This window comes from Alexandromys fortis, unplaced genomic scaffold, assembly GCF_014885135.2.
Source record: "Alexandromys fortis isolate MF-2015 unplaced genomic scaffold, M_Fortis_MF-2015_v1.1 scaffold_9, whole genome shotgun sequence".
NCBI classification, from domain to species: Eukaryota; Metazoa; Chordata; class Mammalia; order Rodentia; family Cricetidae; genus Alexandromys; species Alexandromys fortis.
This window is the reverse complement of record NW_026067892.1, coordinates 4,485,229-4,502,778: the sequence shown is the minus strand read 5'-3', so window position 1 is coordinate 4,502,778 and position 17,550 is coordinate 4,485,229. Positions and strand designations below refer to the sequence as shown.

The 17,550-nt window shown below is 50.1% G+C and overlaps 2 protein-coding genes across 2 annotated transcripts; both read left to right on the top strand.

Annotated features, from left to right (window-relative positions):
- The first annotated feature begins 885 nt into the window (after window positions 1-885).
- On the top strand, window positions 886-4,365 carry Tff1 (trefoil factor 1). Its single transcript, XM_050143870.1, has 3 exons — window positions 886-1,079; window positions 3,336-3,488; window positions 4,162-4,365. Exons 1-3 carry the CDS (start codon window positions 1,004-1,006, stop codon window positions 4,176-4,178), a joined length of 246 nt encoding a protein of 81 aa, XP_049999827.1. The 5' UTR covers window positions 886-1,003; the 3' UTR covers window positions 4,179-4,365.
- Window positions 4,366-13,743: 9,378 nt separating this feature from the next.
- On the top strand, window positions 13,744-16,260 carry Tff2 (trefoil factor 2). Its single transcript, XM_050144020.1, has 4 exons — window positions 13,744-13,822; window positions 14,387-14,536; window positions 15,352-15,498; window positions 16,074-16,260. Exons 1-4 carry the CDS (start codon window positions 13,744-13,746, stop codon window positions 16,085-16,087), a joined length of 390 nt encoding a protein of 129 aa, XP_049999977.1. The 3' UTR covers window positions 16,088-16,260.
- Window positions 16,261-17,550: the final 1,290 nt, after the last annotated feature.

Here is a 17,550-nt window from a genome sequence, read left to right as displayed (position 1 = left end):
CATCTGCAGTAAGCCTGTTCTAGTCTTAAATATAAAAATAAAAATTAGCTGGGTGGTGGCAGTGCACACCTTTAATCCCAATACTGGGGAGGCAGAGGCAGGAGGATCTCTGTGAGTTCAAGGTCAGCCTGGTCTACAAGAGCTAGTTCCAAGATAGGTTCCAGATAAGCTACAGAGAAACCATGTCTCGAAAAAAAAAAAACAATAAAATAAAGTAAAATATAAAAAATAAAAACTAAAGTAAAAATAAAAAGAGTCACTGAGGTGAGTTCAGGATGCATGTGCAGTTCCTTGATGAGGATTCTGTGCTCTTGCCACGTTTTCAGAGCCCAAAGTTGTCACTGAGACAGGCCCCCACTGAGCGGGATTCCTCAGCGAGGGACCTAAGAACACCTTGCTCACATATGTATGTGTAAGAATAAAACAAATGAACAAAAGATGCAGACTAGAGGTTCATCCCTGTGGCAGAGAGAACCATGCCAGCAGTGAGCTAGCCCCTTATTTCCCCGTCTCATTTTGTCCAGCCACATGCTTCCTGCCCCCAGGTGACCTGGAACCTCCAAGTAGCTGACACTATACACATGCCCACTTTGGAAGTCAGGGCCAGGGATGGGGACTCAATTGGCTCCTCCTGGATCACTTGTAAGGGGCATTGCGGCAACAGGCCCTCCTGCGGTCTCTTGCAATGAGTCAGCTCTGGCTGAGGAAGCAATGTTAGTCCAGAAGAAGGGCTTTACTAATACCACCTGGATCTGGATCAAGGCCATGTGGGGGGGGGGGGGACACGCTGGCTACTCCCCAGTGTATCTCATGAGAGGGACCTGCCTTCCCCTATCAGCACTCTCAGCCTGTGACTGCATCTCAGAAACACTTTGTAATCTTACTCAGCGTGGAGCCTCCTTTGGCAAATGCTTTCTCACTCTCGGCAAATAGGCCAGCAGTATAAATCCAAGAACTTGGGCAGAGGCTCATCGGTCACTCGTGGTCTTCCTGTGAAGCTGCCATGGAGCACAAGGTGACCTGTGTCCTCGCTGTGGTCCTCATGCTGGCCCTCAGCAGCCTCGCCCAGGACCAGGAAGGTAAGTCAAGTCCTCTCGCTTTCTGTTGGCCACAGCCATAGACACCGGGCCCAGAGGCTGTTGAGTCCTGTTATTCCCAGCCTTCCCTTATGAAGCTGCTGGTCTGAGCCCTTGAAGGTCATTACCCTGTTTATAAGATTCCCCAAAGTAGGGAAGTAGGTGGCGTGGACCCCCAGGGCCTTCGAGGGTGTCGGGAGAATGGAGTCTCTACGCTGAGCTCCCTCTTCCCCTGTTGATGCCAGTGTTGCGCTGTTCTTAGAGCCTTAGCTCCAAATGCAACATTCGATGTGGTTTAGAGTGAGCCCAGCACTTCCAGATTCCCCTGCCAGCCTCTCCCTGGCAGGTAGCCCTGTCCAAATCCTTGGGACTTAGTTTTCTAGAGATCTATCAATATCCTGGCCCCCTGGGGCCCTAGGATGCACCCAACTCTGGAATCCAACTTTCTCCTGAAGCCCTGTGTCATCCAGCTGGCCTTCATCCCTCCTTATGACCTGTAACCTTGACTCAGCTGCTTTGCCTGCAGAATGGGAACAGTATCTGCTTTGTGGGTATCAATAGCAGGTGTGTGACAGTGGCCCAGGTGTATGTGTGACAATGGCCCAGGTGTGTGTGACAGTGGCCCAGGTGTGTGACAGTGGCCACGGGAGCTGTGCTTCCCTAGCTGTGAAGGACTTGGTTCTTAGACACAGCATTAAGGAAGAGGGAACAGGACAGTTTTCAAGTCAAGGAAATCCATGGACATGAGAAAAGAGTTAAGGGCACTCTGCTAACCTTCCAGCACCGTCTGTGCCCCTTGAGTGGGGGCAGGTGGTTGGGAGAACAGAGAGACAGGGTGCCATGTCACTACCTAGACCCCTCTGCTGCTACCAACCTGTGGCTGGGAACAAGGAGCCAGCGGTGTAAATGTCAGGGAGAAAAGACTTTGCAGTAGACAGTGAAGGGCGAGGGGTGCCTCTCTCTGCTGCTTTTGCTCCCTCCAGACTCCACTTCCATCTGTCATGCAGTCTCCCTGCTTTCCTCTGCCCCATTCCCTGGACCAGGGTCACATGGTGTCCTTGACCCTGTTTCCATAGAGATAGATCTGTAGATATGTAAAGATATATGCTATAGAATAGAGTGGCTGCCGGTGCTAATCCTATAGGGGGCTCGCATTCAATCATTCCCTCTTGTGAACACAAATGTGTGAGCCGGACAGAGATCTGTAAATCCTGCTGAGAAAGGGATTTGGAAGCCACAAGAGAGGAGAAACATCCCTCCCACTCCTGGCTGCTGATTCTCCATGGCTTAAGGACCTGTGACCCCTACTATCCTGGTGGGTGGCCAGTGGTCATCTTAGCTTTATAACAGAACCACAGCTTGGAGGCTGGTACCCCCCCCCCCAGAGGCCACCAGCAAGTGGATGATAGGTCCTGCTCTTATTCTGAAATACAGGAACTAGTTCTTTAGGAACGCTTCAGTAGATCCTCACACAAGCAAACAGCCCTGGGAGTGGGCCCTGAGGGACACCCAGGCCTCTGGACTCTGATCTGTGCCCGGGACACCTATTGTCACCTGCTCAGCCTCCTCTAATGGGAAGCTGTCCCTGCTTCGTTCAGACTTCTGCCACTCCTCACCTGCTCCCCCTCCCCACCACAGCACGAGTGCTACCACCACCCCCGGGCTCATCCTCCACACACTGGGATGACTGTGCTGTGTGGTTCACATCCTCCATGGGGCTGTTAGCCTCTGAATCCAGGTCTAGGGGTAGAGGGTCGGACCTGAACGTCTGGCAGGGGTCCTCTTTTACACAGCTGTTTGTCAAATCTGAAGCAAAGATACATCTTTGAGAGTCCTCACCAGCTTCTTGGCACAAAAGGAAGGAGACAGCAGGACCTCTGCTTTCATTTATGTATTCTGTCACAAGGCAGTGCCTGGCTTTTGCCAAACCAGTTCCTACATGTAGCCAGAATACATACCGCTCAGCAAGTACTTATTTATTAGGCAAGTACAGTTCACTGACCAAGCACAGACGTTAGTAAGTGGACAGTACACCTATCACCTAGCAGGTGCAGCTGTGCAAAGCTGGGCTTGGATCTGTCCCCTGCATCTGAAGGGAAGGATCAGTCTTCCTGCATCTGCAAACGAGGACCGTATCCCCTTGCATATTCAAGCCTGGCTCCCAGCAGGCCAGGTCCTGTTTCCTCTGAGGAGAAAGCTGTGTGGACAACTCCAGGAATCTAGCCCATAATTTTCCTCTGCTTTTTACCTTTACCGTAGAAACATGTACGGTGAGCCCCCGAGAAAGGATAAATTGCGGCTTCCCTGGTGTCACTGCCACGCAGTGCAAGGAAAGAGGTTGCTGTTTCGATGACAGTATCCGGGGATTTCCATGGTGTTTCCAACCTATGGCCGTCGAAAACCCTCCAGAAGGTACAGTCGCTTCTCAACGCAATAGGGGATGAGGAGTTAGTTAGTAGGGAGAACTACATGAGACTAGGTGTCACTGGCAGTCCCTGGATGCCTGTGACATGGCTGAATCCTGGTCTGGGGTGAAAGGTCAGGGCTGAAAGCCTGGCAAGGGTTGGACCTGCTTTTACTTAACAGTTTGAACCCAAACTACATACTTGGGAAAGCCCACTGGTGCAGGAGTGAAGGGGATGGCAAGACAGCTTCTCTGTGTGCACTTGTGTGGCTGTGTGCACGCAGGGGCACGTGTACACGTGTATGCATGTGTGAAGGCCAAAGGTCAACCTTATGTGTCATTACTCAGGAGCCATCTGCCTTCCTTCCTAAGATGGGATCCCTCACTGGGATAAGCAGATGGGCTGGACAGCAAGCCTTAGGGACCCTCCTGTCTCCGTCTCCTCAGTACAGGGATTATAAGCATTTACCACAGTGCAACTTCTTACGTGGACCTTGGAATCGAACTCAGGTCCTCTTGCTTGCAAGGCAAGCACTTCACCAACTGAGCCATTTCCCCAGTTCTGAGAGTTTGTGTTTCACGAAGAATTTTCCTTTTGGCACTTTGAGTCAAAGTTTCCTACAGTTGTTGAAAGAGAAAGACATCGCTCATGAGTACCTTTGTCTGTTCTTCTCCCTTCAGAGGAATGTCCCTTCTAGAGTCCATCTAAGAGAGCTGGTTACATCGAGACTTGGCACCACCACCCACATCTGGGCACTGAAGCCATCTGGCCCACCCACTGGATATACACCTGTTCTGTGGCTGGATCTGGCCTGGTGACATAGTTCAACCTCTCTGACTTTTAGAACTCAAATTCGGCCCAAGAATTAAAAGACACGAATGCTATTCTGTGTTCTTCATTATTATTTTTTTTAAATACAAGCCATTTTCCTCTCTTTGATAGTCAAATGCAATATTCTGCCTGATGACACCTTGTCATGGATCAACTCTTAGCTGGAACTGTCCAGAGGAGGCAGGACCGGGTGGCTGGGAGGCTGAAATGACATATCCTATAGCTGGTACAGGTTTCTGGTTATCATTGGTGTCGAGACCAAGGGCAGAGGTCTCAGGGCTGTGCTGAAGGACCTCACAGGCTTCCAGCACAAGTGCTCCATGAGTGCTCCACCATGAGTGGTCCTCAGACATCCAGGGGAGGAGGGACTGATCAATGATCTTCCAATGCCACTAGAGATATTGTAAACTATAACAAACCAGGATCAGTCTCTGGTCCTCGGGAGGAGCGCTAAAGCCACAACGACGAAAAAAGCATAAGAAAGAGGTTCACTTAGTGTGGCCACACTGGGAAGAACAAAGAGACCTAGTGGCCCTCCATCCCTAGCCTCTCTTTGGAACCCTGACATGAAGCTTAGGCTTAGACAGAGGGCAAGAAGTAGACATAGCTAAGCAATTTGGTCAAAGTGTGGCTCCATCCGCCACCTTGTCTGGGCTCCAAGGTGGTCTGTCAGGTTGTAAACCTCCTCCAAGGAGACAAGCCCCCCTGCTTGGCGAGTGTCAGCTCCAGCCTTTCCTTCCCCCACATGAGGTTCCTGGGGGAATTCCAATTTCTTGGGAGTGTATTTCTCAATCTAAACCAAGTGAAGGGGCATGGTTGTTTCTTTGCAACATCTTCGCTTCTGCGAGGGCAGCCACACTAATGCCTTTACTACCTCTAACAGAAACTGGCTTAGGATGCGAGCCCACAGCCACACGTCTGAATGAGTTAATAAGAAAATGGTGTGGTCACGCACCAAACCCATCCTCCGCTCATTCACTCCTGGCTGCCAAGATCTGAATAATCACACAGAAACTATATTAACTATAACACTGTTTGACCAAGGCATATTTTTAGCTAGCTCTTACATCCTAAACGAACCCATTTTTATTAATCTGTGTATCGCCACAAGACTGTGGCTTACTAGGTAAGGTTCTCACCACGTCTTTAAGAAACAACGCGAAGAAAGGGGTCTGCGCATGCGCAGAGCCAGAGCTCATGGATCCTGGCAGCCTACAGCACCCATGCTCTGCAACCGTGTGTTCCCTGTTGCGCATGTGCCGTTAGGATCAGAGAGATGCTCCTTCTCTGTGCAGTTATGTCTGGAGACTAATTGTCCGCATTAGCTATTTATCTTGTTGCTGTTAGAAAAACACCTAACAAAAGCCACTTAAGGAAAGGAGAGCTTTGTTTGAGCTCGAAGGCACAGTGGTGCGAGCTTGAGGGGTAGTGTTGCACGCACAGTCAGGAAGCAGAGAGACTGCATGCTGCTGCCCACCCAGCTTTCTTCTTCCCATTCAGTCCAGGACTTGCCCTGAGAATGGTGTCTCTCACAGTTATAGTAGGTCTTCCCATGTTGGTTAACCTAATCTCGAAACTTCCTCACGGGCATGCCCAGGGACTTGTTTCCATGGTGATTCTAAATTCTGTCAAGTTGACAATTACTTTTTTATTGCTGTCTGACCAAGGCAATTTATAGAAGAAAAAGTTTATTGGGCTTACATTTCCAGAGGGATGCGTCTATCATGGCAGGTTGGCATAGCAGCAAGCTGCCGGCTTGGCGTCCAGAGCTCCCGTCTTCAAATGCAAGCGTGAAACAGAGGGAACAAACCGGAAGTGGCCCCAGGCTTTTATTTTCAAGTGTTGTGCTTCCTTCAGCAAAGCTGCGCCCACCTCCTAAACCTCCCCAAAGACTGACACCAACTAGGGACCAAGTGTCCTAACATCCAAAAGGGGGACATTTCATTCAAGCCACCACAGCCTCTGCTGCTGGCGAGAGGTGAACTGTCTTCTCTAGGATCCCATAAACCTCAGATTGGGAATAATCTGCCCAGCTTCTTTGGGACACAGTCCTGGGACAAAGTGCTGAGGGTCTGCACCATGTCCCCACCTCCCACATTTTTGCTGAGCTATGCATGAGGTGACAACTCCAGTGTCCTCTAAGGTCCACCCAGCAGGTATGCCTCATTCTGTCTTCCCCCAGAAAGAAGGGGGCTTCCCATGACATCTCACAGCTGGTCTTGTCCCTGGGTGCTCATGTCCCACGCCTCCCTTTCTTTCTCACCTAGGTCTCACTCATGGGGAATGAGGAAAAACACTCCCTTTCCAAACCCTCTCAGCTAGAGGCAGTCCTGATTCAAGGGGCCCTCTGTGTGAAGGCTGTGGGCTACAGCCTGACTTTCTCTGAGCTGTTGCCTTGACCTCCCCACCACACACTTCCAGACTTTGTGTTAAGTAAACTCGAGTGTTGTTAGACTGGGGTCTCTACTCAGCACATCCCAGATGCCTGCATCTTCCTTCACAGCTGATGAAACTGTGGTCCAGTTCTGGGCAACATGGTAAGTGCACTCCCTGAGGTGAGCAGATTTGGTAAGTCACATGGCCAGCATGCCTAGCAGATCAAGGTGACTGAAAATAGGTGGGATTGTGTTTTCTTTTGCACAGGGCCAGTGTGTCAGCTTCCTACACTCAACTACCTTGAAGGGTCTGATGGTGCAGACGCAAGGTGAATGTGGGTGAAGCCTTCAGGGGTTTCTTTTAGACCGTACAGCCTGTGCAGAAAATAAAAGCTAAAACTGACCCAAGAACCATCACACCTCCGAAGGGCACAATCAAACAGCAAGCTGAGCAGCTGATAGCATTTGACACTCTAATTTCTTAGGACTGGACACACTCAGTACAGACCCTCATTTGTGAGGCTGGAATGCACTGTTTGCATCCTGGTCGGCCTGCTCATGGGACCTGTGCTATGTGGGGTCCTCCTTCCCAGGCTGATGTGAGAGTCTTCACTCCCAAGAAACAGTGTTTGGATTTGCTTTTGAATTTCCCATTCCTTTTACAAACAACGTGAGTGATGGTGTTAAAGCCACACTGCAGGCCAGCATTCCATCTGAGGGGTGACTGGGGACTTGATAGCTTTCTAGATTTAGTGCAAACCATGAATGCTATAAATGCTTACGCTCCTTTTCTAAAAGATGGTGTGTGTGTGTGTGTGTGTGAGAGAGAGAGAGAGACCTGTGTGCGGGTGCCTCCGGAGGCCAGGAGAGGGTGTCAGAGCCTCAAGAGCTAGAGTGACAGGCGGCTATGAGCTGTCTGCTGTGGGTCCTGGGCACTGGATTCCTGGCACTGGATTTGGAGCTTCTGCAAGAGTAGCAAGCATTTTCTGTTGTTCACCCAGCTCTCCAGGCCTAGTTGATTTTCTTTAGGATCTATAGAGCCCCAGGGTGCTCTGTGCCTGTGTGAATTCCTGGCATAAACGCACACTTTAATGCAAAGCCCTGGGAATGGTTTTTATTTTAAAATCCCATTTCAGTGAAGATGCTCTTTGGGCTCATTGTCTTGTCGGAGTATGAGTTAGCTTCTCGTGGCAGGAGTCACTCCCCCTCCGCCAGGACCACCGCTGCGATATCTATTCAATTAAAGCTCGCTGTCCCACCTTCCATGCGCTTAAAAAAGCGCTATTACAGTCGTTCTTTCAAACACGGTGGCTCTCTCCTAAAGGCAGAGTTTCCGTTGGCGTATGCAGGGACACACCCTTAAGTACAAGGTGGCATGGCTGTGTACACACAGGCCACCTCCTCGGGGATGCAGAAATGAGGTTCTCTGGCTGTAAACAGCAATTAGTGCCACCGGGCTGTTTAAGCTATTAATGATGAGAGCTAATAGCACCTTGTGCAATCGCCACGTCACCCCGCCATTAATCTCCGCAGCTGGATCGATCCCGGGGCCCACCCATCCTTTGTGGACAGAGCTCTGCCCTGTACCCGCGGCCCCTCTGTTCTTTTGGCTTCTGTTCCCTCCTTTGTAAGGAAGCCGAGCTTATGAATAAGAACGAGGGACCCACTGAGGTGGCATTAAGGCCACGTGTGCTCATCCTAACATTCAGAGTAGAAGCCCTGTGCTCTGTGGGTCATGGCCACCTTGCACTTACGGGTGTGTCACTGCCTACACCAACGAAAATTCTGCCTTTAGAAACGAGTCACCGTGTTGGAAAGAATGGCTGTAATTGTGATTTTTAAGTCTGTGGAAGGTGGGACAGCGTGCTTTAATTAAACAGATACCACAGCAGTGGTCCTGGCGGAGGGGGAGTGACTGCCGTGAGGGGTTAGTTCATACTCTGACAAGACAATTCAACTCATGCAGAATCCTCAGGATCAAGGACTTAAAAAAAAAACAAGATCTGTGCAAAATAGAACACCTTCAATGGATGACAGAAAATATGAACCCCAATGGTGGAATAAGCTCAGACTCAGAAACTTGATCTTAACCAAAAGCCAAGAACTTATGTCTTCTTGAAGCCTCTCACACATGGGAGATGGCTGCTGGCACAGTGAACAGTTTCACTTGAGTAAATTGCTTTGGAAACAACAATAAATAAGAAAAAGACACTTTCTCCAAACACAGGCAGCTCAAAGACACTGGGGTTGGGCTTTAGATTGTGGATCTGGGCCATGGAGGACAAACTCAGCCCTTACCGATCCAGTCTGGTGGTTCAAACCTGAAATCACAGCTCTTCAGGAGCCTGAGGCAGGTGAATCACCAGTTCAAGGCTATCCTAGGAAATTGAATGTTGAAGCCCTTGGGCCCTGATCAATACGCCACTCATCAAAGGTTTGGTGTCGTGGTTGTTTGCTGTTATTTTGTGCTGGCTAACTCTCCTGTAAATGGGAAGCCTGTAGAACGGAAGATGAACCAGTGTAGAGAGTAGACACCCAGGGACGGGGGTGAGCTTGAGTGACACTCCCAAGACTTGATCCTTGTGGACAGCAAGCGAGTTGGTCAAGAGTTGCCAAATGTCAAGGAGAAGGAAGGAGTCAGAAAAACAGAAATGATGCAAAGGGTCAGGTCCAGTGGTGTATGTCAGTAATCACCGTGGTTCAGGAAGTTGAGGCAGGAGAATCATGAGTTTAAGTCCCGTCATCTTGGCTACAGAGTGAGTTCAAGACCAGACCAACTAACTTGCTGAGACTTGTCTCAGAATAAAACCTGAAACATAGGCTGCGATGTCAGAATAAAACGATGAAACATAAGTGGTCAGTGGTAGAGTGCTTGGCTAGTGCCTGGCTGGGCCCTAGAATCCCTAGCACTAGGGCAGGGGTGGGTGTGGGGTGGGGAATGGATCACAGCTTTGCCTTGCCTGTGGCAACCTCACCTGGGATCCACTGAGGCAGCATTAGGGCCACGTGTGCTCATCCTAACGTTCAGAGTAGAAGCCTGGTCTTTATGGTCCACCATGATCCTTACCCCTAAGGCAGAGGTCAGTTGAGAGCATGGCTCGTGTTCCAGCTTGGGCCTTTGACTTGAGTCTCCACTCTGGTGCTTGAGATCAGAACCCTGTGGCAGGGAAGGACCCATGAGTATCCCATGGTTAAGGGTTCAGGTGTTCCCTTCCAGGCACCTGGGACCCAGAGAGGGCTGTTAAGATCTTCATCCCCTCAATTCCCATTGGGCACTGAGGGAGACACAACACACCGTGTGGTTTGTATCCTTGCAAACATCCTTGAAGATAGCCCAAAGATAAGAATGTGTAGCTCTCTGGAGAGGGAGGGGACCCTTTCCCAGAGTACAGGGTTGGTCAGACAACCTTTCACCCATAGTGGAAGTGAGAACAATGAGTTTGTGACTCACACTCATGGAAGGGAGAGAATGACACAGCACACATGCAGGGCCCCATGGGAAGCCACTTGGGCTGCTGTGAATGGGGGTCAGGCTCTGCAATGTCAAGGGGTGATGGCCAAGGTTTCTGTCTACGGCCTGGATTATGTCTGTAAGCTCTTCTGGGGGTGAGCAGTGGGCTAGAGACCCAACCAGGTACTTCTGGATGAGCAGGGACAGGTGACCAGTCCTTTGAAGGGAAGTGCCTATGAGGAGGCAGGGGCACTTGTGTCTGAGCTGTTCAAAACTCCCAAACCCAATTGGGATTCATGGAATCCTTCAACACTGAGCATTGATTTTAGGACTTATGTCATGCGGGCGGCCCTTCCTACGCAAGACCTGGAACCGTGAGTCGGATAAACCTTGCCAGCTGGAAACGGTGTTGCCAGCTGTTCGGTTGCAGCGACACGGCAAGACATTAACGCGCTGGCCTGAACCCACAGTACTCAGGGTCTTGAATAGCAAGGCGTCAAGTGGGAGACAAAGGTGTCAAAGAGAGATAAGAAATAAAGAGGACAAGAGATAAAGGAGACAAAAGCAGTAACTGGGACCTCTTGAGTTGATGACTTAAGCCAAGAATGTTTATTAAGAAACACAGCAGCCTATATATTATTTGCAGCCGTGAGGCGTGGGGGGATGGTTAAGACCAGCAGAGAGCTAATTCAAATAATGCTGGCAAAGACAACACGGGATACCCCAGACACAGCTGTCTTAGAACTGACTGATAACCACAACTCAGGGAGATAAACTAATACCTTGAGTTCTCCGAGGCACTGGCTCTAGCCATAGACTGATCTTCCCAAGTCCACTCCTGGACAAGGACACAGAACTTAAGTTCCCTTTGTCCCTCTGAGAAAGTCATGGGTCAGTCTGGCTTTCCACAAAGTACAAACCAAATAAGAGACTTTATGGACTCAATTAAGCTGTATATTGAAAGCAGGTGCCATTACTGAGCTAGCCCAGCCTGAGGGTTGGGAGAAGGGCTGGGTTGGGTCACGTGGAGACACTTCGGCCTGGATTCCCTGTGAAATACCTTGGAGGACAGATTTGGAAAGAGCAACTTCTTCTGCACATAAAAATAATACTGTTTTGAGGAATGTTTTCACGGAGTGTCCAGCCTTTTACACGGTTCCATCGCTTCTGGTTTCATTGTTTCAGGAAAAAGTCAGTCAGTATTTATGTGATGGTTTTCCTGGCCAGTTTTAAGAATTTTCTTAACTATCATTTTCCAGCAATTTGATGGATGTTTTTTCTTTGAATTTATCTTCCTTAAAGTTATTTGAGTTTCTGGTATTTGTGTATTTATACCTTTTTAATGGTAGTTGGGTACATCTCCTTGCTTCGTTGTGTGTATAGTAGACTTTGATGTTCTGTGCTGTTACACAGTGTCATGGTTTGATCTGAAATGCCTCCAACAGGCTCAAGGGTTTGGACATTTAATGGACATCTGGCTTTGGAGGTTGTAGAACATATGGCAATGCCATCTTCTATTTTAGTCTGAGCCCTCTGATCCCTGGTCTGGAAGTCACCTGAAGACTTCTGTCACACACTCTTACGCCCATGGAACCACTCCATCACATTTGTCTTCTCTGCTATCGTGGACTGAAAACCTTCCTCAAACTGTGAGTCAAAATGAACATTTACTCCCTGGAGTTGCTTCTGTCAATATGTTATCACTCCAAAGGGGAGATTAACTCCTGTGAGACTTAATATGGAGATAAGTGTTGTGATTAAACTTGACCTCACGGCCACTTGTCTAAGAACGGCGTAGAGGCGTTTGTAGATACATTAGACAAATGCTAGAATGCCGTGAGCAGAAACAAAAGGGACATTCTGGCAGGCGTTCAGAATCCCTGTCAGAAGATAGATAGAAATGATAACAGCCAAGACTTGCTCGTGAGAGTTCAGATGAGAAGGAACCTTGTCGTAATTGAGCCAGAGCTCATTTGTTTCAATTCTGCTGAAGAATTTGGACACATTCTGCCCCTGTCCTAATCAATCAAGTGAATCTGAGTTCAAAAGCTTGGACTAATTTTCTTTGGTGGAAGAAATCTCAAGACAAGATAATAATCAGGTTGTGGCGTGCCTGTTCCTGAATGCTTTTACCCAAATTTATGGCAAGAGTCCAGATCAAAAAGCAAAGCAAAAGGGTAAGAACAATGTAAAGTTTGGCAAAGGAAGGAATGCAATAATATTTAAAGTTTTACACATGACAAGGCTGGAGGAAACATCTCATTGTTAAGGAGTTTAGTGCCATTCCAAAAATCCCTCCCACTTGGCCCTCGAACAATAGAGGTGACTGACAGGCAGGATCCCACCCTCCAAATATTGCTGGGTGTGAATTTACAAATCCATCTGAAAGACTTTTCTTTAGAAAGAAGAGTTGCTACAAAGGGAGTAGCTGACAGGAGAGTCCCAGGCCCTGCTGTCCAGACAGAGCCGTGCTAGCAAACAGTTCCCAGGTTCAGTTGTGCAGGCACGTGCGGTTCATGGTAGCAGTGGTCCCAGAGATCATGGCTCCATATTATTCTGGCAGCAGACCAATGCCTTGTTCATATTATAAAGCACAGCATGTAAGAGTCGTGGGGCTATGGAGGCTTGCTCCAAGTTTCCAGGGGTAAAGCCCGTGAGACCAGGCAGGTGTCTCTGAAGAGAGGCCCCAAGGAGCTAATAAGGGGGCTGGTGATGGGGAAATGTAAGTCACAGCCTGCCACCCACAGTTAGGTAGGTCCCTCCAGCCTCAAGGAAGGAATATATCCACGGGCCCTCTCTCCTTCACCCTGCCATTTCTCTTTTGCGTTGCCATGATTCCCTGGCTTCTGTTCTCTGTGTCCTATTTACAGAGTCCTTCTTCAGAGTAGCTCGCTGTGGGCATCTCAGTGCCGGGCATTATCTGAGAGAATGCAAACTATTCCCATTGGAGAGAATGCCCATCTTCAGGGCTGATAAAAAAAAAAAAAAAAGTGCCTGTTGCGACTGCTCCTTTGGGCCCTGCCAACTAGTCTCTATGGACCACAGTTTTTGAGGCTGGCAGGAAACAAGGGGAGGCAGGGTGTGCCCTGCATCAGGAGTGCAAACTAGGTACCCTGGAGGTGCCTCACACAGTCCTGTGAGATGTTCCCTGCTCCCTCCCCCAAAGGCTCTTTGATGGAATGTTCTTTTCCCAATAGCCTTACTCTGAATATTTTTTTAAAAACCAGATGTTTGTATGATAGCCACAAACTTTATCCAGGGTAACCCATGGCTAATCCCTTCCTGGGTGTGACCTGAGGGTGTTCATCCCCAGCTGCACACGTGGCCCTTTCCCCCATGTCAATAGCCTGGCAAGACCCTGCTTCCTGATGCAGGCCGGAGAGAGCTGTGCTTATGGGGCCCAGCCTGACCCAACGTGAAAGCCTTGTGTGGCTCCAGGCCTCCACGTGGCGCTGTCAGCTCTTCTGCACAAAGGATCCAGAGGGCTGGGGCCGCTGGTGGGGGGTGGTTATCAGGGCCCATTGAGCAAACAGACAGGAGCCAATAAAACACCAGCCAGTGGCAACTGGGCATTCTGCAGACTTCCCAGGAACAGTGGAGTAGACATGAGACCTCGAGGTATCCCTCTCCTGGCAGTGGTCCTTGTCTTGGGGCTGTGTGCTCTGGTGGAGGGCCAGAAACCTTGTAAGTAGAAGTTTGTGGGTGTCCCCGTGGGTGGGAGGTGGATCTGCATGCGTCTGCATGAGTGGTGGGCTGGGGTTCATCCATCACCTGTACTAGGTGGGGCTTTTCCATATGTTCTCTCAAAGGACAAAGGCAGGGTGACAGCATGCAAGGAGCTAAATAGCACCCTACAGTCTGGGTGCTGCTGTGTGAAGTGCACGCAGCGACCCTTATTCAGAAGGGCCATGTCAACAGGTGTCAGCCTGGTTAGAAGGACAGAAGGACCTGCTGCCCTGGGCCATCTTGGTCACATTCTACCTTGATCTTTGCCCAGGTCCACAAGGTCATCATTTTTACAGAAGGTTTGTGTGACCTTGTTTCTTTCTTTCATTTTTTTTTTAAACAAATGAAGCTGTTTCAACAAAAGTCTGTGGTTTCCTCAAGAGGACATCAGACATGGGAAAATAAGATTCCACGTCACTCCTTTGGTCATTAGATTTTGGAAGGTCCCTGAGGTCCCAGAGCAGGTTGGGGCAAGCATATAGCACCCCGGGTAGGACTAACCATGAATGGATCTGTCCACAGCTGCCTGCCAGTGCTCCAGGATGACACCGGAGAACAGAAAGAACTGTGGCTTCCCAGGCATCACCAGCGACGAGTGCTTTGATAATGGTTGTTGCTTTGACTCCAGCGTCGGTGGGGTCCCCTGGTGTTTCCACCCACTTCCAAACCAAGGTAAATTTGGTGATCGGGACCTCTTTCCAGCTGTCAGCTTAGCACCGGTCCCTGGGCAAAGTCTAGAGCAAGTATTAGGAAGTCAGGCTGTTTGTCTAGACTAGCCCAGGCTTACCAAAAAGAAGCCGTAGCATCTCTTCTGTACCTCTCCCCCTCCCCCACCCCACGCCCTGCCCTGCATCTACACTTGCCTGTGAGCAGACCCAAGTGCCCCCACCCCCGCCAGATTTAAAACCATAATTCTAAAGAAACTTCCGAAGGGAAATGGGGTCCTCAGCTGAGATGGCCTTGCCATTCCTGCAAACAGACCTCAGACGTTAAGAAGGGCATTGAGGCTTCTGGCAGCTTTTTTTGGAATGTGTTCTAAGCCAAGCCAAACTGAATACAGCATGCACGAGGCTAGCGGTGTGTGTGCCCACCACAGGCATGGCCCTTGCCCTTGGGACACACTCATGGTGGGGAATTTCCTCCCCAGTGTCCAGTGTACTTTAAAGGAAAACCAGGTAGGTGGGTGCAAGATCCCTTTCTGGATCAGTGTCCTCAAGCCTCCTTCTGGTTCAGTGGTCTGCTTACAATTCACAGAGCTGAACACTGAGTCCGGAAAGGGTGACATGGTTTTTCCCGAGGTTCCGGTTCTGCAGATGTTCCCACCTGTGGGAAGGACAGCCAGTCCCTAGCTATTACTGTCCTGAGAGATACCAACCCAAGGGGCTTCTCGGGACACATGGAGGCTGCAAATCCAATGTCTCAGGGAAGCCGGGACTGGTGGCCCTCAGTCAGCCTGACAGCCTTGCATGCCGTTCTCCCGAGAGCAGCAGAGGAGCAGTGTGTCATGGAAGTGTCAGCCCGCAAGGATTGTGGGTACCCGGGTATCAGCCCCGAGGAGTGTGCCTCTAGAAAGTGCTGCTTCTCCGACCTGGTCTTCGAGGTGCCCTGGTGTTTCTTCCCACAGTCTGTGGAAGGTAAATGGTTGCAGGTGGGAGCCCACTCGGGGTCTGGCATGAGCCGCTCCCAACCACTCCCACCTGCTGGGAGCCCCTCCCGTGTATGTGCGTGTGTTCACAGGTGTGTGGAGGCCAGAGTTAGCCCCTCTCCACGATAGCTTTTGAGGCGGGGTCTCTCTTTAGAGTTTGCTGAGGCGAGACTGGCTGGGCAGTGAGCTCCAAGCACTGTCTATCATCTCCACCCCGCCCACTCCCAACACGAGGGTTATAGACATGCCCCACCACACCGGCCTGTTTTTGTGGGTTCTGGGGATCCAAACTCAGACACTCAAGCACGTGCAGTCGGCGTTTCACTGATTGAGCCTTCCCCCTCTCCCGCCCCCAGCGGTCGGTTGTGTGGCCACACATGCTGGTCAGCAGGTCCTCCTGAGAAATTGCTCGTGGTTTGGGGAGAACAGGTCTGCAGAGAACGCTGAGGCTTGGGTGTCATTCTTGTCCCACTCTGTGCTCCCTCCGAACCATCCACACTTCTGAGCGCAGGCCCTCGGGGCCCCTTGGCATGCTTACTGACCCCCCTGTTTCTCCACCTCTAGACTGTCATTACTGAGAGCTGAGAGGTACTGCTGCCCAGCCGCTGCTTCCCTGGGAGCTGCAAGCCAGAAGAAGAAAGTCTCAATTGGACTCCATCAATTTCTGGGTTTTCTTAAACCATCCTGACCCTGTGCCTAGCTGTGGCTAGGTTCAGCATTTTTCCCAATAAAGAAAACCTTTTAAACCTGGCGAATTGTATTTGGGTTTCATCGAGGCAAATGTATGAGGGCAGTGTGTATGTGTGTGTGTGAGTATGTGCAGGAGTGTGTGTGTGTGTGCTTGGGTGGGAATACACGGTGTGTACATGGATATGTGTACACACCATCCATGCGTGTGCTTATGTGTGTGCACAAGTGTGCATGCTTGTGACTATGTTGGTGTGTGCATGTGTGAGCGACAGTGTGTGAAGGTGTGCATAGGCACACGAGTCGGAGGCCGTTTTAACACCCTTTCATGCCCTCTGGGAGCAGCAAGCCACTGAACACTGCTAGGGCACTCCATGCGGGCGTAAGAATCCATGGTGCTATGGTTTTCCACACTCGGGTCTCTTTACAGAGCTCAGTGGACTCTGACGTCAGACCCTGTAGGAGTAACGCATGATCTCTAATTACAGTTCCCCAAACCCTTCACTTTTACCAAATGCTTAGCAAGCTGCTCACTTTTGACATGGTTGACTGTCCACTGACTGCCTCCTCTTCCTGATGTGTGTTACGTATTTTTCTTCTGGCCAACAAACCTCTCTGCTGACGCAAATCAGACCAAATTAAAAGACGCCCATGTTTAATGAATGACAATACTCCTGGGTGGCCCGGGGAAAACATGGAGAGGGGAAGATAGAGAAGGGGAGACCATGGGTAACCCGGAGACCATGTGTTCATTCTCTGGGGGACAGTTTAAACAACCTGTGGGAGTGGTCTTGACCTTCCCTGAGGAAGGGTCACCATTTGGCAGGCTTTCTCAGAGGTGGAGTTTGGACTGAGGCAACTCCCAGGGAAGTAAGCTTATGCCAGGAACTGGGGTGAAACCTCCAGCCAAAAAATCCCGATTTTGTGTATAAAGGGGTGCCAGAGGGGGAAAAAACAACAACAACAACAACAAAAACAGCCTCTCTTTCCCTTTAACCCCGCCCCCTCAAATGTTCTCAATCCCTCAGTGGCGTCTGCCTTCTCTGCCTGTCCTTCTGTGTCACTGCCTTCTGAGGTCTCCACTGTGTCTGAGATCCCATTGGGTATCTCTGAGAAGTAGCAAAGGTGGTGGTGCCTGGTGGTCTCACAGCCGTTAGTCTGATAAGAAGCAAATGAACAAGGGGTTTGAGAGCCTCAGTTCACCTGCCCTGGCTCTGTGGGTCTGGATTTGCCCTTGTGATCCTTCTTCCTGGTCACAGCCCCCCTTTGCCCTTCAATACTGTCCGTTGTCACCCTTTCTAGCTCCTCTCGCTTCCCCAGACCCCCGTGCCTGTGGAAACAGCCCTAGGAAGGA